This window comes from Trachemys scripta, chromosome 2, assembly GCF_013100865.1.
Source record: "Trachemys scripta elegans isolate TJP31775 chromosome 2, CAS_Tse_1.0, whole genome shotgun sequence".
Classification (NCBI taxonomy): domain Eukaryota; kingdom Metazoa; phylum Chordata; order Testudines; family Emydidae; genus Trachemys; species Trachemys scripta.
Window position 1 is genome coordinate 104,883,585 of NC_048299.1, and position 21,849 is coordinate 104,905,433.

The 21,849-nt window shown below is 42.2% G+C and overlaps 1 protein-coding gene across 10 annotated transcripts in view; it reads left to right on the top strand.

Annotated features, from left to right (window-relative positions):
* Window positions 1-293: 293 nt before the first annotated feature.
* Window positions 294-21,849, top strand: part of FHOD3 (formin homology 2 domain containing 3) — a 644,613-nt gene continuing 623,057 nt past the window's right edge. For 3 of the 10 annotated variants that reach the window (XM_034761350.1, XM_034761355.1, XM_034761352.1), the window contains exon 1: window positions 294-946. In XM_034761350.1, the coding sequence (XP_034617241.1) occupies window positions 782-946 (165 nt within the window). In that variant the 5' untranslated portion in view covers window positions 294-781. The remainder of the gene's footprint in view (window positions 947-21,849) is intronic. The other 7 variants (XM_034761354.1, XM_034761357.1, XM_034761359.1 and 4 more) reach the window with 3 other exon arrangements.

The following is a 21,849-nucleotide window of genomic DNA, read 5'->3' on the forward strand; positions in this document are numbered from 1 at the left end:
GTATTTTTTGAAGGGGGGGTGGAATGTCTTTCTCTCCTCTGGCAGATGCGAGGCTGAGGGGTGTTGGTCCCCAAGCCAGGATCTTCTCTCTCTACGTCCTCTCCGGAAGATTTTTAGCAGGCTGTCTCCCCCTCCCCCTGACCCCAGTTCCCGCGCAGGCGGGAGTTCCTGGCTGACTGGGTGTCCCCGTCCCCAGCTCCAGTGTCCCGGGCTGGGGAATGTAGCGGCCGGTGACGCTCCTCCCTGTGCCCGCTCGGGGGCGCCTGCTGCCTTGCGGCTCCGGCTGCGCTTGGCTGAGGACTAATCCAGCGCGTGTTTCCCACAGGCAGTAGCCCCGGCTGGGTGCAGCGGGCTCAGGCTGACTGAGCATGGGGGAGCAGCTGCCGCCGCTGCTCTCCGGCTGCCCTTGCACCGCGCCCGCCGGCCGCTTCGCCCCGGGGCTCTGCCCTTTCTCAGCCTGAAGGGCGCCCGCACCTTGTGGACCCGGGCGGGGAGGGGGCTCTGAAGCAGTCGGGCTCCGCTGCGTGCATCTTGCGGCGGCGGCGGCGGCAGCGGCTCCTGCGGCCGGTGCTTCTCCTGCTCCCCCTCACCCTCGCTTTGCAGCTCAGCCCGGCCCCGGGGAGCAGAGCCTGATCTCTGCCAACCTGCCGCTGCGGGCGGGTCGCAGCCCTGCTGCTGGGCTCCAACTTTTATTCCTTGTTCGGGGGGGAAGGGGCGCCTCCTGCCCAGCCACCCACACCCCGTGCTTTGCCGCTGCCGCCGTGTTTTGCATGGATGCACCATGGCCACGCTGGTTTGCAGGGTGCAGTTCTTAGATGACACCGACCCCTTCAATAGCACCAACTTCCCCGAGCCCACCCGGCCCCCTCTCTACACCTTCAGGGAGGACATCGCGCTCGTCACCCAGCTGGCCGGGGTGCACCGCCTGCTCAGAGCCCCGCATAAGGTACAGGGGTGGGTGTGGGGGCGGTGTTAGAAACCATCCCTACCCTGTTGGGGGGGGGGGGGGGCAAAGAAAACCCCCCCCCCGGTGGGGGGGGGGGGAAGGGGGAGACTTAGAAACTATCCCTACACTGCCATGGGGGGGAGGGGGGATTTAGCTACTCAGTGTTGGAGAGGGAAAGGGGCACTTTGAAAGTATCCCTCCATTGTTGCAGGGGTGAGAGTTAACTCACTCCCTTGGTGGGGAAGTAGGAACTGGGACTAGAGGGGATCAGTAGCACGAATATTCAGACCAGCTGTAGATGTGATCAGAGGCATGGTCAGTGCTGTTGCTGTCACAGTTACTAGTGGTGGAACATGTGTTGATTTCAGTGATGTTACACATTAGGCAGAAGTAGGGGGCTATTTTGTGTTTTTGTATGGCTGAAGAGGGAGATCTAGATATTTTTTCCTTCCAGCAGGAAGAAGGGGTCTGTAGAGGAAGGGATTGCTGTTCAAGACTAACTCCAGCTCTTTGATTCCTAGTACTAGAGCAGTGGTTTTCAATCTGTGGTCCATAGACCCCTGGGAATCCGCAGACTATGTCTCAGGAGTCCACGAAAAGTTGTTGTTACCCTAGAACAATGGTTTTCAACCTGTGGTCAGCGGACCACTGGGGGTCCTCAGATTATGTCTTAGATTTCCAAACGGGTCCACACCTCCATTTGAAATTTTTTAGGGGCCCACAAACGAAAAAAGATTGAAAACCACTGTACTAGAGGGAACTCGGAGCAAGTCTACACTACCGCTTAAGTCGATCTAACTTAACTGTGAAAAAGACAACCCCTGAGCGATGCAAGTTATGGCGACCTAAGTGTTGTCCACATTGGCGCTATGTCGGCAGGAGACGCTCTCCCGTGACATAGCTTCCCCCTCTTGTGGAGGTGGAATTATGCTGACAGGAAAGAGCATCTTCACCAGTGGTGCTACAGCGGTGCCGCTGCATCAGTGCAGCTGTGTCGATTTAGCGCTTCTAGCGTAGACCTGCCGTAAATCTGCGTTCAGAAAGAAGGGATTGTGCAGCAGGACTCAGGCAGAGGCTCAGCTGGTGTCTAGTGCACTCCTTATAAAATAGTATAGTATTCTACATTGATACCCCAAACACTGCAGTGAGGCAATTGTTATGTGACTCTTCCTGTGACTGTCAAATAATGTGGCATAAGGATAGATGGAGCAGAGTTGTTGCCCATACTTGTGATGGAAGTGAAGAGCAATACAGACCCTTTCTGTGTCAGAGGAATACAGGTATCTTGTGGAAAGGAACGCTGGATCCCGACTGTGTACAAGAAGAGTCTTTCAAATCGGAAACACAGAGGATGAAAAGATCTGTGCCTAGTAACATGTCATTTTTGTACTCAACAGGACTGTAGACTGAGTGATATTTTCATCCTAACTCAAATTTGCCTTCTGCTTGATTTAGGAATATCCCTACACTTCACCAGTTTAGGAAAAGATACCCCAGACCTCACCACCATCATTATCCCTAGTGTCTAGAAATGAGATGTTTTAGAATAACTGGCCTACAAAAATAAATTTCTTTGAGATTATGTATTTAAATATGTAGGCTAAAGGAGAGATTTTCAAAGGGACAAATGGGATTAAGGCACTTAACTCCTATTGAAAATCAATGGAAGTTTGCCTAATTTTCCTGTGTGCCTTTGAAAATCTCCTCCTAAATGGATAGAACACAAAGTATGCCTAATATTTTTCATTAGTTTTATTCTCCACCTTATACATAAAGTCACCTTAAAACTTTTAAAGAAGTGCAGGGGAAGATGTTTGAGAACTGGTGGTGGTGGACTTTGATAGCAATGTTGTTTTCCCATGTGAGTATATCAAAGAGTTCACTCTTAATAAGTAATCCCTTGACAGAAATAAATTGTGTGTGTAAGTGAATGGAATGGGTGTCAGTCAGTCTCAACATGGGTCTGCCTGGGACAGCATGCATTTACATCTTTATAAGTGAACATGTTTATGAAAGAACGTGTTAGTGTCTTCATGAATCTCAGGTCACAGCATTGTACGTTCATGAGATGTCACTTTTCATTTCCAAAAATATCTACAGGGCAGGCATGGCTGATGCATTAGTTGTAACTGTTGTATTTTGGAAGCCTTGAAAAAAGGCCAAATCTGTAACAAATTTGACATGTCTGCCCCTTGTTAGTAACCTCTTCAGAGTATCATGGGATTTTGAGAAACCATTTATTGTTTCGGAAGGTTGGCTAAGAGCATGTTCATGCAGAGCAGGGTTTAAGCTATTGCTGTTGTGAGGTTTTATAAGCTAAACAGTTGCAGTGAGGGCTTTGTTAAAAATAGCAGTAAGTCTGCTGTCCTTGGAACAATTGATACTGTAGCTCTTCAGAAGGGTAAGTATTGAGTATGCCACTAATGCAAATCCCAACCTTTGTGAAAACTTATGTACCTCTTATATATTTACTTTAATGCATCTGTTGATAAATGTCACTCTCTTCACTTATGGTCACACACGCAGGCCTGGTTTTGGAATTCTGGGCTTTTCAAAGCAATACAGCAGTTTGTTGTTATGAAATACTTTCTTTTATTATTTTCTACCTTGTTATTTAATAATCCTTCTAGTCTGTGAATTAACTCAGTTAAAGAAGTCAGAGGAAAAATAACAACTGGAATGTGTTTTTCTAAAGAAAGCAAAATAGGAAAAGACCATTTTATCCGTTCTTTCATAAAGTGGATGGGAAATATTCTCTTAACATCATTTCTTGTGTTATGGCCTGTACTCAGGAGCTTGCTGGAGGATGGAAAAAGGCTGTGTGTGCTCTTAGCTTTAAGGATGTCAAAAGACCAATAAAAAATAGTTCAAAGAAAACCTCTTTCAGCAGAAGTTTTACATTTGTAGAACATTTTCTTGCCAAGGTTACAGAAACTCTGTAGAGGACAGAGCTCTGCATAATGCACAAAAAATGTAGGTGCATTGGAACATATTCTGTTCCTACAACTCAGGGTCAGATTCAGATACTTTAGTCACATTGAGTAGTACCTTATTCTGTGAGTAGTCCCATTTGGGATTACTTGTGGAGTAAAATAGTGTGAGTTAGGGCCAGATTCTGATACCTAATTGTGTAGAGCAATGGACTGGGAGATGGTACTTAAGGTTCTATATCTGACTTCACTGTTGACGTGCCATAAGCAGCCTATTTTTCAAAAATGGCCACTGACTTTGGGTGGTTTTTGTTTATTTGGAAAGCCCAATTTGAGATCACTTGGATCAGATTGTGATTACTTGGAGCAACGGCAGCTTCCATTGACTTCAATTTGAATTGCTTGTTTAGCACTTCTAAAAATCAGGCCCATAGTAACTCAAACTTTAATTGAAGCATTCAAAATCAGTGGCACTTCTGAACGTAGACTTTCTTCCCCACATCTCTTTTTGCCCATTTGAAAAATTGAGATAATACATTTCTCACAGAGGTTTTATGAGATTTAAATGATTAAAAAAGACTTGGGTGTTTTGGGTGGAAGATATGAAACTCCATAGTTGCTGTACAAAAACATATTAAAAGATAGGCCCTGTCTCAAAGACCTTATAATGTAGGTCCTGGGCCTGCAAACACCTTATGCATCTGCTAATTTTACTCATGTGAGTAGTCCCATTGAACTCAGCAATATGTGTTTGCAGTATGAGGACCTAATTCCAGTATATTCTAGATATGTCTCCTGGCATTCTCTTAGCTACTTACTAAAGAATTAATCAGACTGGTTTTTCTCTCTCCAGGTATTTTTGCAAATTAGTGTTTTCCTCCTGTTTGTTTGCTATCTGTCCAATAATTTGTGTCATCACTAAATTTGATCATGGTTCAATATACACCTCTCCTGTGTGGCTTGAAACTCTGGTGAATAATCTTCTGGGCAATGGGGAATTCTGAAGTGGGCTTCTTGCAATCTTTCTTGTTGTTATTCCATTTTGTATTAAATATTGGATGAAACTATAGTAAAGATCAGAATTACCAGTCACATAATTGAACATGATTTGTTGGGGAAGAGTCAACACAGCTTTTCTAAAGGGAAATCATAGAATCATAGAATATCAGGATTGGAAGGGACCTCAAGAGGTCATCTAGTCCAACCCCCTGCTCAAAGCAGGACCAATTCCCAACTAAATCATCCCAGCCAGGGCTTTGTCAAGCTGGGCCTTAAAAACCTCCAAGGAAGGAGACTCCACCACCTCCCTAGGTAACGCATTCCAGTGCTTCACCACCCTCCTAGTGAAATAGTGTTTCCTAATATCCAACCTGGACCTCCCCCACTGCAACTTGAGACATTGCTCCTTGTTCTGTCATCTGCCACCACTGAGAACAGCTGAGCTCCATCCTCTTTGGAACCCCCCTTCAGGTAGTTGAAGGCTGCTATCAAATCCCCCTCCCCCATTCTTCTCTTCTGGAGACTAAACAATCCCAGTTCCTTCAGCCTCTCCTCATAAGTCATGTGCTCCAGCCCCCTAATCATTTTTGTTGCCCTCCGCTGGACTCTTTCCAATTTTTCCACATCCTTCTTGTAGTGTGAGGCCCAAAACTGGACACAGTACTCCAGATGAAGCCTCACCAATGTCGAATAAAGGGGAACTATCACGTTCCTCGATCTGCTGGCAATGCCCCTACTTATACAGGCCAAAATGCCATTAGCCTTCTTGGCAACAAGAGCACACTGTTGACTCATATCCAGCTTCTCATCCACTGTGACCCCTAGGTCCTTTTCTGCAGAACTGCTACCTAGCCATTCGGTCCCTAGTCTGTAGCAGTGCATGGGATTCTTCCGTCCTAAGTGCAGGACTCTGCACTTATCCTTGTTGAACCTTATCAGGTTTTTTTTGGCCCAATCCTCTAATTTGTCTAGGTCCCTCTGTATCCAATCCCTACCCTCTAGTGTATCTACCATGCCTCCTAGTTTAGTGTCATCTGCAAATTTGCTGAGAGTGCAGTCCACACCATCCTCCAGATCATTAATAAAGATATTAAACAAAACCGGCCCCAGGACCGACCCTTGGGGCACTCCGCTTGAAACTAGCTGCCAACTAGACATGGAGCCATTGATCACTACCCGTTGAGCCCGACGATCTAGCCAGCTTTCTATCCACCTTACTGTCCATTCATCCAGCCCATACTTCTTTAACTTGGTGGCAAGAATACTGTGGGAGACCATATCAAAAGCTTTGCTAAAGTCAAGGAATAACACATCCACTGCTTTCCCCTCATCCACAGAGCCAGTTATCTCATCATGGCTCACCAATTTATTAAAATTCTTTGAGAGGGTCAACAAACACGTGGACAAGGATGTTCTAGTTCAGTGGTGAGCAACCTGCGGCCTACAGGCCTCATGCAGCCCCTCAGGGTAATTTGCGGGTGGACTGCCAGGCAGTTTGTTTACATTTGCATGGCCACCTGCAGCTCCCAGTGGCTGCGGTTTGCCGTTCCCGGCCAATGGGAGCTGTGTGAATCGGCGGCCAGCCCCCGCCACTTCCCGCAGGTGCCGTTGACCGGGAATGGCAACCCGCGGCCACTGGGAGCTGTGGGCAGCTGTGCAAATGTAAACAAACTGTCTGGAGGCCCACCAGCAGATGACCCGGATGGGCTGCATGCCACCCGCGAGCCACAGGTTTCCCACCACTGTTCTAGTGGATATAATGGACTTGAATTTTCAGAAGGCCTTTGAAAAGGTCCCTCACAAAAGGCTCTTAGGCAAAAAAGCTGTCATGGGATAAGAAGGAAAGAGAGGAAATAAAGGGTAGGAATAAATGTTCAGTTTTCAGAATGGAGAGAGGGATCTATAATGGGACCAGTGCTGTTCAACATATTCATAAATGATCTGGAAAAAGGGGTAAACAGTGAGGTAGCAAAATTTGCAGACGATACAAAATTACTCAAGATATTTAAGTCCAAAGCACACTGTGAAGAGCTAAAAAAGAATCTCACAAAACTGCGCAAGTGGGCAACAAAATGGCAGATGAAATTCAATGTTAATAACTGCAAAGTAATGCACATTGGAAAACATAATCTCAACTATACATACAAAACGATGGCGTCTAAATTAAATGTTACCACTCAAGAAAGAGATTTTGGAATCATTTTGGATCTCTGAAAACATCTGCTTAATGTGCAGCAGTTGTCAAAAAACTAAAAGAACGTTAAGAATCGTTAGGAAAGGGATAGATAATAAGACAGAAAATATCTTACTGCCACTATATAAATCCATGGTATGCCCACACCTTGAATGCTGCATGCAGTTCTGCTCGCCCCATCTCAAAAACAGATATATTAGAATTGGAAAAGGTGCAGAGAAGGGTAACAAAAATGATTAAGGGTATGGAAAAGCTTCCATGTGAGGAGAGATTAAAAAGACTGGGACGTTTTAGCTTGGAAAAGAGGTAACTAAGGGGGATATGACAGAAGTCGATAAAATTGTGAATGGCATGAAGAAAGTGAATAAGTGTTATTTACCCCTTCACATAACACAAGAACCAGGGGTCACCCAATAAAAGTAATAAACAGCAGGTTTAAAACAAACAAAAGGAAGTACTTCTTCACACAGCACACAGTCAACCTGTGGAACTCATTGCTAGGGGATGTTGTGAAGGCCAAAAGTATAACTGGGTTCAAAAAATAATTAGATAATTTCATGGAGCATAGGTCCATCAATGACTCTTAGCCAAGATGGTCAGGGATGCACCACCATGCTCTGGGTGTCCTCAGCCTCTAACTGCCAAAAGCTGGGAGTGGACAACAGGGGATGAATCACTTGATAATTGCCCTGTTCTGGTTGTTCCCTCTGAAGCATCTAGCATTGGCTGCTGTTGGAAGACAGGATACTGGGCTAGATGCACCATTGGTCTTATCCAGTATGGTTGTTCTTATGTAAGAAGAGTAGTTAGGTATTCATCTGTGAGGTGGGAGATCCCTGTTCAAATCCCTTCTCATCGTTGGGCAGAGGGCAGAGTTGCACCGGGAGACTCCCACATGCCAGGTGAGTACACTAATCACTGGGATAAAGATTATGAGGGAAATGTCCTCCCTCCCCTGGCCATTTGTGTGGAGTTAGGTGCATTCAGAGGATGCCTACCAGCAGGGCTGTTTCTAGGGGGATGTGGAGCCTGGGGTGGAAGCAACGGATTCGTCTCTTCCGGGACTGCCCACGCTGGGCAATTGCACCGGCCTGCGGGGCCCCCCAAAGCGCGGGGCCCAGAGCGGTCGCCTCAATTCGCCCTACCCAAGGGACATCTCTGCCTACCATATTAGGCCCAGCAGGCGAGATAGGTAGGGAGATGTCGGTCTCTACATAGTTTGAGGATCCTTTTGGGACTTAGACATGAACTAGGTCTCTGGATATTATCTGTATATTTATCTTATTCTCTGCATTAGCAATTCAATGCCTGTCTCTTTGTGGCACCTCTTTATTTGGCCAGATACTGCAGTGTGCTTTTATTTCAAATAATCCTTCCTGAAATGCAGGCCTTTTATTTTCAACAACAATTTCTTTTAAGAAATGTTTACATAAAGTTCTGAATTTGAGTATCAGCCCTTAGATCAAGTAGGAAAAAAAAAAAAAGGCTGCCCTGTAATGTTGGATTTTGGAAGTGCTCCATCAGAAGGAGGTGTGAACCTTTCATTTATTTTTAAAATGTGCAAGTGAAATTAGTGCTCATGGACTTTAATCAGGCACAGTATAGATTGGCATGCACATCACCTATCTGCAGACTTCTGCTAATGTCCCCCAATTCTGACCGGCACCATTTACCTGCAGTTTACCATGTTTCTTTGGGAACATAGGAACTCCATTTTGGTTAGTTAGGTCTGTCTGTCTTATACTGCTGCCCGTCACCATAGTATCTGAGTGCCTTCCACATAAAATTAGTAGCAATAGCAAAGTAGTGGCACTTCTCTCTTTTTGAAGTCAAAAGGCTGCTTGGGGTAGGGCTGTGTGGGTTGTTTTTAGTTTTTGTTTGATTGTTTTTTGTTTTATTTTTGTTTGGTTGAGATTAGGGAGTAGAAGGGAGGTTTATTTTGTGAGTGTCACTTATGGTGAAAAGAGTCACAAAGAGGAAGGCTTTGAAACCTTTCCTAAAGACTGGAATTCATCTGATCTCCTTTGGAAGATTGTTCCATAGTCAGTCCCTCAACGGAGAGCTTTATCCCTAGCTCTCGCATGCTTTGTCCTAGGCTTTGTGATCTGCATGGTCACAGAGAAGTGCAGCTGTCATGGTGGTTCGTAGGTTGAAATTTGGTCTTTGATACACCTGCGGCTTGATCCTTTAATTACATTGAAAATTAATGCTCCAGTGGACCAATGGTCCATCTAGTTCAGTATTCTGTCTTTGACAGTGATGAGTACAAAATGTTTCATATTATACCTTGAAATGTAACATTTTATCTCCTGAAACATGTTTTTATTTTATCTAATGTAACTACAGATGCTCTTATTATTCATGTAAATTCGAATCCTTTTTTGAAACCTGCTGAGCTCTTGACCTTTACATTTTGTGGCAGTGAGTTTCACAGGTTAATTATGTGTATTTGTTTCCTTTCATCGGTTTTAAATTTGACACCTTAAATTTGATTGAGTGTTCCCTTGTCCTCTAAAAGGGATGGAGCTCCTGGTTTGCCGTCCCTAATCATTTACTATTTTATATACTGCTAAATAAACCATAATACCACATTGGGCTTGATCCAGTTCTCACTTTAGTCATTAGAAAGACTCCCTTTGACTTCAGTAGGTGTTGGATTATGCCCTTATGGAGCAGAAACTTCTAATCATGATGTAATGCAGTGGTTTTGTAAGGAAGATTACTAGCAAAGTCCTCATTTTATTCAGATATGTGAGTAAATCAAACAGGGTTTACTTCTAGATTGACATGGTTAAAATTATTCTTTTAAAAAAAATCTGCATATTCTACAATTTGATCCCAAAGAAAAAGCTAGATCAGTTATACCCTGGTTGACCTAGACCTTTAGAAATGTAAATTTCTTGGTTTTATGAGTTGACCTTTTAGGAAATTACATACCTACTTAAGACAGGAGCTTAGAGTTGTCTGAATATGTTTTGTCTGTATCTATAATATTAAGTAGAGACCGGTCCAAGCTGGACCTCTAGATCCAAACCTCCCTCTTCCACTTTTCCCTGAATCTTGGGAAAATTCAGATGTGGATCTAAATTTGTGGCTCAGGTCCAACTCTAATAATGCTCTTTGAATCTAATTTGGTACTGTGGATTTGTTGGTTTTGAATTGCTTTAAGTTACTTGATATCTCTGACTTGCTGACCTAAAGTCATTTAGGCGAGGGCTATATATATATATAGCCAATGTCAGGTGGCATTTTTTTTTTTAGAGCTCTCCCTTCCTTATTAATTTAATTACAACATACTGTATTTTACCTTATACTGTGTGTTCATTTGCCACTGTATACCTTATACTGTGTGTTCATTTGCTGTAACACCAAAATATATTTGGTGTTACAGCAGCTCCTTATGGAGTTACATTACTGTGAAATATGTATGAAATTAGTTATCATTTTCCATTCATTTTTCTTTCCAAATGATGATGATAATAATTAATACAAAAATTATTTGTGTGAGTATGCAGGGCACAAAGATAAATTGATCCGAACTCCCCCCCCCCCCTTGCCTCGTCTGACACTTTGGCAACATTTGGGGAGGCAAGAATTCACCCAGGAGCCATGCCAGTGTTCAAATCTTTTCCAACACATTTATCAGGATGGACAGAACCACCCTGTCACTGAAAGGAGCAGCTAATCCAAGTATAATGAAATGAATCCAATATGCTTACTTAACAAAGGGACTCTTACCTCCCTTAGTAAACAAATAGTCCAAACTGCTCCTCCTGGCTCAGCCACTCAGTCCTAGATTAGGGCTCCTCTTTCCCATTGGACAATGGTTGTGTCTTGCCTGCAGTGCAGCTTGTCGTGGCCACTCTCCCAGGTTGCTCCCTTGGCCTGTTTCCCAGCCTTGAGCTCATGCTCAGGGCCTGCTGTGTCCCTTTCTCTAATGGGAGGAGAGCTGGCAGCAGGAAGTAAGGGCTATCCAGTCAGGGCACTGGAGTCCTTCACAGCACTGCTGCTGACATGTGGAGTGATGGGGCTCCCTTCAGTATATAGAAATATAAACTCAGTGTATCATAAAGACAGAGAGTACTGTACAGTGAAAAAAGCTCAAATACTGCAACCAAAGAAGTTAAGGAAACTATAATTGGTGTGACATGTGAGTAACTATTGTAGTATTAAAGTAAACAACAAAACAAACACTGTGCCAATAAAATAAATTACTATCATAGTAAAATTAGAGTTGGATAAACACATCTTTCCTCTGTCTTTTTTTTTAAAACCCACACAAAAGTAGGACCAGAACTTCAAACTTTTTGATTTTGTTTACCATTAGTAAGTAATGTGTTATAGCGGCCAAAAAGTTGGGAGCATCTGGTCCTACTCAGACGCTGGGCTCCCTGCTCCTTCCAGGGAAGAGAAAAATCTTGATTCCCGTATGCATGAGGCAAAAAAGATTCTGGTCCTTCTTCCCCAGCTGCCCCACCCTCCCATGGTGTTTGTAAGGAGGAAGAGAGAGTGACAATCCTTGGCTCATCCTTTGTTCCAGGATGAGGGGAGTGAAGATACTGACACTATAAACCCATGACTTGAGCTGACTGTCCTTTTTATATTGAAGTCCTGTGTAGGGAAGGGTCCCCATTTCCCCTCTGTCTTTTTCTAGGCAGACTTCCTTCTGACTTCAAGAGCAGGCAGCAAGGAGCACCACTGCCCCTACCAGTCCAAAGAGAGGATTTTTTTTTTAGTGTGGACAAGCTACTCACTGTTAAACAGCAGGAGGAGCAGGGAAGCACACTTCTTTGTCTTGCTGCACTGTTTCTTTAAGCACTATGGAACAGAGACACACAATACACTGAACTTAAGAAACCCTATTTGGAACACTGGTGCAGAATTTTCTTGCTCAAGGTTTTCCCTGAGCCCACTTGCATTATGAAGTGTCTTGGCTTAAAGGAAAATAGATCCTGTGAAACTAAATTGATATCTTTCTTGATGAGATTATAATTTTGGTTGATTACGGTCATGGTGTTGATGTAATATACTTAGACTTCTGTAAGGTATTTGACATGGTATTGCACAGCATTTTGATTAAAAAACTGGAATGATACAAAATTAATAGGGCTGTCAAGCAATTAATCACACTGTTAATAATAGAATACCATTTATTTAAATATTTTTGGATGTTTTCTACATTTTCAAATATATTGATTTCAATTACAACACAGAATACAAAGTGTACAGTGCTCACTTTATATTTATTTTTGATTACAAATATTTGCACTGTAAAAAACAAAAGAAATAGTATATTTCAATTCACCTAATACAAGTATTGTAGTGCAATCTCTTTATAATGAAAGTTGAACTTACAAATGTAGAATTCTGTACAAAAAGTAACTGCATTCAAAATAAAACAGTGTAAAACTTTAGAACCCACAAGTCCATTTCAGCTAATCACTCAGACAAATATGTTTGGTTACAATTTTCAGGAGATAATGCTGCCCACGTCTTGTTTAAAATGTCACCTGAAAGTGAGAACAGGCGTTCACATGGCACTGTTGTAGCTGGCATCGCAAGATATTTATGTGCCAGATGAGCTAAAGATTCATATGTCCCTTCATGCTTCAACAACCATTCCAGAAGACTTGCGTCTATGCTGATGATGGGTTCTGCTTGATAACAATCCAAAGCAGAGCAGATCGCTGCATGTTCATTTTCATCATCTGATTCAGTTGCCACCAGCAAAAGGTTGATTTTCTTTTTTGGTGGTTTGGGTTCTGTAGTTTCCGCATCGGAATGTTGCTCTTTTAAGACATCTGAAAACATTCTCCACACCTCGTCCCTCTCAGATTTTTGCAAGGCACTTCAGATTCTTAAACTTTGGGTCAAATGCTATATCTGTCCTTAGAACAAACATGTGCTGGGTCATCATCTGAGACTGCTATAACATGAAATATATGGCAGAATACAGGCAAAAACAGAACAGGAGACAATTCTCCCCCAAGGAGTTCAGTCACAAATTTAATTAATGCATTCTTTTTTTAACGAGCATAATCAGCATGGAAGCATGTCCTCTGGAATGATGGCCGAAGCATGAAGGGGCTTGAATGTTTAGCATATCTGGCATGTAAATACCTTGCAATGCCGGCTACAAAAGTGCCATGTGAACGCCTGTTCTCACTTTCAGGTGACGTTGTAAATAAGAAGCAGTCAGCAGTATCTCCTGTACATGTAAACAAACTTGTTTGTCTTAGCAGTTGGCTGAACAAGAAGTAGGACTGAGTGGACTTGTAGGCTCTAAAGTTTTATATTGTTTTGTTTTTGAGTGCAGTTATGTAACAAAATAAAATCTACATTTGTAAGTTATATTTTCACGATAAAGAAATTGCACTACAGTACTTGTATGAGGTGAATTGAAAAATACTATTTTTTTTGTTTATCATTTTTACAGTACAAATATTTGTAATAAAAATAATAATATAAAGTGAGCACTGTATTCTGTGTTGTAATAGAAATCAATATATTTGAAAATATAGAAAAACATTGAAAAATATTTAATACATTTCAGTTGGTATTCTATTGTTTAAGAGTGCGGTTAATCATAATTAATTTTTTAATTGCAGTTAATTTTTTTGAGTTAATCACGTGAGTTAACTGTGATTAATTGACATCCCTAAAAATTAATGTGGTACACATTAAATTGATTAAAAATTGAGTAGCTAATAGTAATTTAATTATCAAATTATCAAAATGTAATTATAAACATGGAATCATTATTATCAAGTGGTTGGGTATCTAGTAAAGTCCCGCAGGGATCAGTTCTTGGCCCTACGCTATTTAACATTTTTATGAATGACCAGAAGAAAACATAAAATCATGTCTGATACCATTTGTACATGATCCTAAAATTGGGGAAGTGGTAAATAATGAAGAGGATAGGTCACTGGTACAAACCGATCTGGATAACTTGGTAAACTGGGCGCAAGCAAACAATATATATTTTAATATGGCTAAATGTAAATGTATACATCTAGGAACAAAGAATGTAGGCTGTACTTTACAGGATGAGGGACTCTATCCCAGGAAGCATTGATTCTAAAAGGATTTGGGATAGTGGTGAAAGATCAGCTGACCGTGAACTCCCATTGCAATGCTGTGGCTAAAAGGGCTAATACGATCGTTGGATTCATTAAAATGGTATCTCGGATAGGAGTAGGGAGAGCTTTTTACCTCTGTATTTGGCATGGTTGCAACTGCTGCTGGAATACTGTGTCCAGTTCTGGTGTCTGCAGTTCAGGAAGGATGTTAATAAATTGGAGATAGTTCAGAGAAGAGTGATGAGAATGATTAAAGGATTAGAAAACATCCTTAAAGTGATAGACTCAAGAGGCTCAATCTATATTAGTTTAACAAAGAAAAGGATAAGGGTGACATGATCACTGTTTATAAGTACCTACAAGAGGAACAAATATTTGATAATAGGCTCTTCAGTCTAGAAGAAAGGTGTAATATGATCCAATGGCTGGAAGTTGAAGCTAGACAAATTCAGACTGAAAATATGGTATAATTTTTCAACACTGGAGGTAATTAACAATTTACCAAGAGTCGTTTTGGATTCTGCATCTCTGGCAATTTTTAAACCAAGACTTGATGTTATTCTAAAAGATATGCTCTAGGGTTTATTCTGGGGAAGTTCTGTGGGCTGTGTTATACAGGAGGTCAGACTAGATCACTATGGTCCCTTCTGGCTTTGGAATCTATGCATCCGTGAAAGAGTTTGTACACTGTGACTGTCAGGTGTGTGTTTTTGGACCTGCTGCTGCTGGATGTGGGGGCAGGTAGGTCATCTCTTTCTTCCTCAAGATGCAATTTTTGGATTGGTCAGTGGGCCTCCTTAGCAATACCCCCAAAGATAGAAGAGGTGGCAGGACGTAGCCTGCCACCTGCAGGTTGCTGCCTTCTTGAAACTGTTAGTGGTAAGGTTGTGGGCAGAACCTGTGGAGGCAGACGGATAGTCTGGGGCTGATGCAGTGCTTGAATTTTCATTGTCCTTCCAGCAGGAAGAAGAAGAGAGGTAATTCTTGTAATGGTGACCAGGAGATCAGGGCTGGCAGGGGCATTGGGCATAAGTATCTGCAACAATTTTTCCAAGTGTTCTGGATTTCACAAAACTCAAGCCATTTTGTGATACACAGTACTTTTGCAAAGTAAATCCAGAAACTCTCAAAATCTCAAATGCCAAGAGGTTCACCCATCCCGAACTACAAACAACATGAGATTGTTAACACTGGCAATGGGTGTGTTTATTTGAATTTTCAGAGAAGGGTGTTTACATTAAAATTGAAGAGAGATATCACATTTTATCAGTTGTCCATTTCTCTGCGCTGCAGCCTTCTTTACCTATTTTATAAAAATGCCATGCTGAAAATGAAACTGCAATCAGTGAAGTTACTCTGGATACTGGTATAAATGAGAGCAGAATTTGGCCCTAACAGTGGATTTAAAAAACAAAATCAAAACCAAGTTGCATCAAGGATCTGTATGGAAAATGTCAGCATGAGTGAAATTAAAGAGATGCTAAATGGGAAAGCTGTCAGAGGGTATTCATTGTAAGGCCTCAAAGATCAGAGATCCCAGCAATATAAATTGAAAATGAACATTGAATGCATAGGTCAATACTATGATCCATTTAATGCAAATTAGATGTGGCCTTCAAGATGTTTGCAAGCTGTGGATGTTAGTTACAGAAAGTTTGATTAGTCTGTTTTAAGGCCTAAAAATGCAGGTAGTGTCCCTTTAAGTGCACATGTAGCAGTCCTACTCTTGGAAAGATCTCTTAACACATTGGTACAGACAGCCATCAGTTACTATATCCGTCACTTCTATCTCAGTGTGCCACATGTTTCAAAAATTTCCCAATTGGGAAGGTTGAAATAATCTAAAACCCCAATCGTGTTATCCGTTCATGCATTGTCTCATCATATCACATTTCATTCTTTTGCTGTGGGGCTATGTGGCATATCTTTATTATTAGCTCTTTTGGCTTTCACTCTGTATTTTTCTGCAATTGGCAATTTTAGTTTCTTAAAGTCTACAATTTCCCTGATATATAAGGCTGTATATTCTGTACCCATTTCCTGTCTTGGAATATAACTGAATATTTTAAATTAACTGCCAGGAACAAGCTTCAGTAATTCCCCTACATTATCTTTTTGTTTTATTGTACATGCTTCATGCACTGTAATTTATTGATGCTTCTCTCAAGTAGAAAGTCATTAGTTTAATTATTAATAAGCCTTGAGAGTCCTTGCAGATCATGGTTTTAAGAAGGGTGAAACCAAGTGCAAAGCCCACCAGTTTTTAAAAGTAGCGTTAAATTCTCAAATTGTGGGTCATCTATCCATATGAGGTACCTGTCAATTCATATTGATATAAATATAAAATGAGTCAGTAATCAAGTTAAGGGAGTTGACAGCAAAGAAGCAGCTAGTCTGCACAGTTATAATTCCTACAGTCTGTTTCAAAACTAAATGTATGTATCACCTTTCATCCAGATGCTTTTAAAAGTGCTTTCAGAAAAATTACTCTGCATTCAGTAAGCAGGAGCAGACCAGAGAATGAACAGGACTCAGAATCACAGTTCCCCCTGTGTTTTCCCCCTTGATTTGGGAGGGAGCAAGGCCCAGATCCTCAAATGTATTTAGGTACCCAAGTCCCAAATGAGGTAGATGCCTATATGCCTTTCAGGATCCAGGCCTAAGTCTCTTCACATCTTTTTGTGGAGCAATTTATTCCCGTCTCTGCATGACCAGAATTGGGGGGTTGAGTGAGGGCTCCCGTTCCTCTCCTCCCATTTGTTTGCAGGGAAGAATATCAGGTAAGTTGCCCCTGGCTCTACCTACTGCAATCAAAGTCTGAAGTTATGCAGTGCTCAGCAAGAGAGCAATGGGAGTCCTTGTGTCCTCCTGTTCTCCCATCTGGCCAGGCCAAGTAACTGATTTTATTATATTTAAGGGTATGTCTACACTGCAATAAAAGACCCGCAGCTGGCCCAGGTTCATGAGGCTCAGGTGCAGCGCTATAAAATTGTGGTGTAGACATTTGGGCTTTGGCTCTAAAACTGCGCGAGGAGGGAAGGTCCCCGAGCCCAGTCTGCAGCCTGAGCCCAAATGTCTACACTGCAATTTTATAGCCTCTCAGCCTGAGCCCCGCGAGTCTGTGTCAGCTGAGCTGATGCAGGTGTGCTTGTGCTGCGGGTCTTTTATCACAGTGTAACATACCCTAAGTGTTGTACACAATGTTGCTTACCATTTAAATGCTTGTATGACATGTTAAATGTATGTGACATCTGTTTGAAAAGTCCACAGAAACACTACGTAGCCCTTTAGGATTGGAATTGAAGAGTATCATAAGGGGAACTGAGGTTGGCAGAACATAATTACACATGCTGGAATTTGACCAAGCTGGGTTAACACTCCAGTTCTTTTGAAATGTGCCATGAGATTTTCAGTGACCACGAGTGGTCAAGGCTTGGGATTGTACATCTTATTTGAAAGACAGCACCAGGTTAGCCCCTAACATTATGCTAGGATATTGGTTCTGTACTGACTTGGAGGAAAGAGTGCCACCTACTGAATTACCATCACGGTTTCCTACAACACCTGGATAGCATTACATTCATATTAACTTTATATTATATTACAGTTTATTAATAACATAGCCAGGAATGTTGTTGAATATTCTTAGTGAAGGAACAGGTTTGGACAAAAGTAGCAGTAAGTTCTCTAGTGGGTCCAGCTACCCAGAAACATCTGCAAATATCTGGGCTTGAAAAATTATTAAGCTGGAGATGAATGAGACTTAAAGTTCAACTATCTGCATGTCATCAGCTTAACACAATTTTAAAGTAAAACATGCGCTTCAGTTTCCCATTCCAACGATTAAAAAAAAGTTAATTCTGTCATTACCAGCTTTTAAAAAGTGCTTTAAAACACCTCTAGGCTTTTTCTAACTTCAATAAGATGACTTGCCTCTATTGTACCACCTACTGGCCCTCAGATTGCTCTTAGTGGGTGTTTATTTTAATTCCAGAGTCTTGAGCAACAGCTGATTTTGATCTTGGGTGTCTGCTTGTCATTGCTAAACAGGGACAAGGTAGTAATATTAAAGTAATCACTTGGTCACATCATTCATCATAATTTTACGTGTCAGTGTTTAATAAGTTTAGAGTAGCAATGAATGGATGACTGAACAAGTACCTTCATCTCCTTGTGGTTATACTTTTGAAATATGTTCAAGACAGAGGTGTATGTCTATTTTAAGACTGGGACAAATCAGACTTAAATTATATTGTCTTGAGTTAAAGTTAGATTATTTACCTCTCAAAGACAAGAAAAGCCTGCACATGAAAAGAAAAGAAAAGTTCCAAAATCAAATGAGATATACATGATTATATCTGTTATTAAATGGGAACATAGGCTGAAACTTAGATAATTTTTTTAAGGTACAAATAAATATCATGAACTGCACCTTAGGGAGGCCATGCCTACATACAAAATTTGTATCGCTTTAGCTATACTGGTAGAGTTAAAATAATGCAACTCCCTCTAGTTTGGAGCTAGTTATACCAGTATAAAATGTCCTTATAGCCATATAGCCTATTCCTGTATGGGAAGGGGAATAAGTTAGACCAGTATAACTATACACAGGTGAGGTTGTACCAGTATAACTTTATCAGTAAAAAAAAAAAAAAATCACATTCCTCACTGACATTGTCCGAGTACAAAAACTGTGTGTAGACCAGGCCTTAGAATCTCAGATCTTTCTTCAAGGGTCTGAAGCGGTGATGTATAGCTTGTGACCTGGAGTCTGCTTTTGGGCTTCAGGTATCTAACTTGCAGCCCTCAAGAACAGGGGCATGAAGAAGAAAATTTGTTTTTTGATTATGAATTGAAAAAATGTGCTAGAGCCCCACCTAGCAATTTTAAAACTGAAGTAGTTGGACCAGCTTCATTGCTACAGGGAAGTGGTTGGGGACATCACCTTTCCAACTTACTCTGGCTGCTTCCCCTTTAGCGGCAGGAGATGCTGCGGTGTAAGCCAGGATAGCACTGAGCAGTTGTTGTCTCGTCCCTGATGCAGCTGCTCAGCAATTCCCTTGTGGGCCACCTGGTGCATTCAGGGGAAAGAAGAGAGTAGTTTTGGCTACTTCATTGCCTGCTTCCTTACAAGTTTAGGGAAAGCAGGATAGATGCGTGAGTTTAGGAAAGAATCCAACAAAAGATGTCTCCCTTTCCCCACACAGCCACCCATGGCAGCCCAGGAGACTGAAAAAGAGGAGAAGCTGAGAACCAGCAACCAGTTACAGCCCCTGATTCTCTGTTGCAGGCCTGGGGCAAGTTAGAGTAGGGCAAGTTGTGCCAGCTGGCACTGGTCATTTTGGCACCATATGCCCACTGAGGGTAGCTGGAAAGCAGCATACTGCAGCCATTTCTTTCCCCCACCTCTGACATTCCTTTCTGCACTAACGGCTGTGGGAGGAAATGTAGGAGCTGACTGCCCCAGCTTGGAACTTCCTTGTGCCAGGGAGACATGAGGGTGATTTCCACTCCTTTTGTGTTGCCTGAGTAGCACATAGAGAGTACAATGGGGCAGAGAATCATCCACAAAACATTGATTGTGGCCCTATGGCCTTTTAGAAAATGTTCTGCTCTTGAAGTAAAAAAAAGTTGAACATCACTGGTGAAAAGAGACTCTGAATACGAAGAAATTGATGACATATTATTCTAAGTGAAAAATAAAAACTGTATTACACTTACACACCCTCAGTTTATTACCATGTTACAGCAGCTGTCCCGGTAGCATGGCTTCTGGCTCCTCACAGGAAGGGATTCTCTTCTCCACATCCACAGGACTGGGAGGAAGAGGGCTTGCAAAATTTACAAGCCTCAAGCTCCTTTTACCTGAGGGGACGGGGTCAGGAAAAATTCACAAGCCTGCTGAGTTTTCCTCCCCTTGGTTAGCCCTCTCCACGTTTGTTCCTGTGAGGGTACAATCTGGTACTCTTGTGTGGAATTAGAAAAGAACTGGCAATTATAGTTTTATTGGTAGATCGGCTTTTTTTCAAACAGTGTACACTGTATATTAGGAAAAGAAAAAGAAACAACAAAGGTACTCAGACAAAAATATTCATGAGAGAAAGAGGGCATAATTAAAATATGCTCTGCACTTTTCAGTCTCTATTTCCTCATTTCCTTCTTACTCGTTTTCAGATACAATATATCATGCTACTAATTAAAGGACAAGAATCAAATTTCTTTTACTAATGCAGAATACCCATTACTCTCCAGTGACCACAACTGAAGTATGCTGTCTTTTCTCTCAAGTAAAAACAGCGGGAATGAAAGAATTTGGTGTTCTATTTCAGCCAGACAGGATTGGGTTAACCTGCTTAAGTATTCTAAATGATGCATAAATCATAACAATAAATGGCCTTTTGCAAGTCAAGGGCTCATTTTTTTTACAATGTCAAGTTTTATGTTTATATTCTTATAAAGTCTGTTTTGTTTTTTGTTATAATGTCTAGTTTTACATTTATTTCCATCCCCTCCTACACACTGGAGAGGGAGAATGGGCCGTGCTCAGGTATAATTATTGAAGTGCATGTATATAAACTTAGTGCATTTAATTCTTTGTTATTTGAATGTCCTGTAGATGCTAGCTGGGTATTGCTTAGGTGGAATGTGCAGTTACTGTTCCTTCAGACTAACAAAACAGTTTAACAGCTCATCTGTTTCAAACTTTGTGCTTTGTTCTTTTTATTTGTTTGCTCTCTTGACAGGATTTTCTAGATTCTGCCTTCTATCTGGCCATTTTATTTTAAATCAAAAAGTTTCTCTTCCTGCATTTAGATTGGATCCTGGATAAAGAGGGCAACAGGAGCTGTTTTTGCTGAGGCAGGTGAAGGTCATGCAGGAGAGAGAAAATTCCTGAGGTTTAGGGAGAGGAGGGTGCAGAGCAACAAGGCCTAAGCTTGCTTTGTGTGTTTGGATGCTACTGTCTTTAGGTTTCCTCTCTCCCCATAGTCTTGATGAATTCTTCCTGGGCTTTTGAAAGGGGGGAAAAATCCACATTGATGAGCATAAATTCATATTAGGCTCAAGCTAAGTTGATCCATTCAGTTTTCTAAACTTTGAACTGTTTGAGTAATTATAGTTTTTCCTATTGTGATTTTAAAGAATGCTTCTGATGTTTTATTCTGTTTACCACAGAGGAGTAATCAACACACACAAAAGTGCTGTATGAAAAAATAACAAGCCAAAGTCAGCAGAGTTTTCTTTGGGCTGATGATAGTTGCAATCTAAGGCAGGGGCGGGCAAACTTTTTGGCCTGAGGGCCGCATCGGGATCGGAAATTGTATGGAGGGCTGGTTAGGGGAAGCTGTGCCTCCCTAAACAGCCAGGCGTGGCCTGGCCCTTGCCCCCATCTGACCCCCGCCTGCTTCTCGTCCCTGACAACCCCCCGGGACTCCTGGCCCATCCACCCCCCCACTCCCTGTCTCCTGACCGCCCCAGACCCCCCACCCCTAACTGCCCCATCCAACCCCCCTCCTTCCTGATTGCCCCCCCCCGGGACCCCTGCCCCATCCAACCACCCCTTTTCCCTGTCCCCTGACTGCCCCCGGAACCCCCACCCCTGACTGCCACCAGCCGCCCCATCCAACCCCTCCTCTCATTCCTGACTGCTTCCCCGGGACCCCTGCCCCATCCACCCACCCATGCTCCCTGACCGCCCCT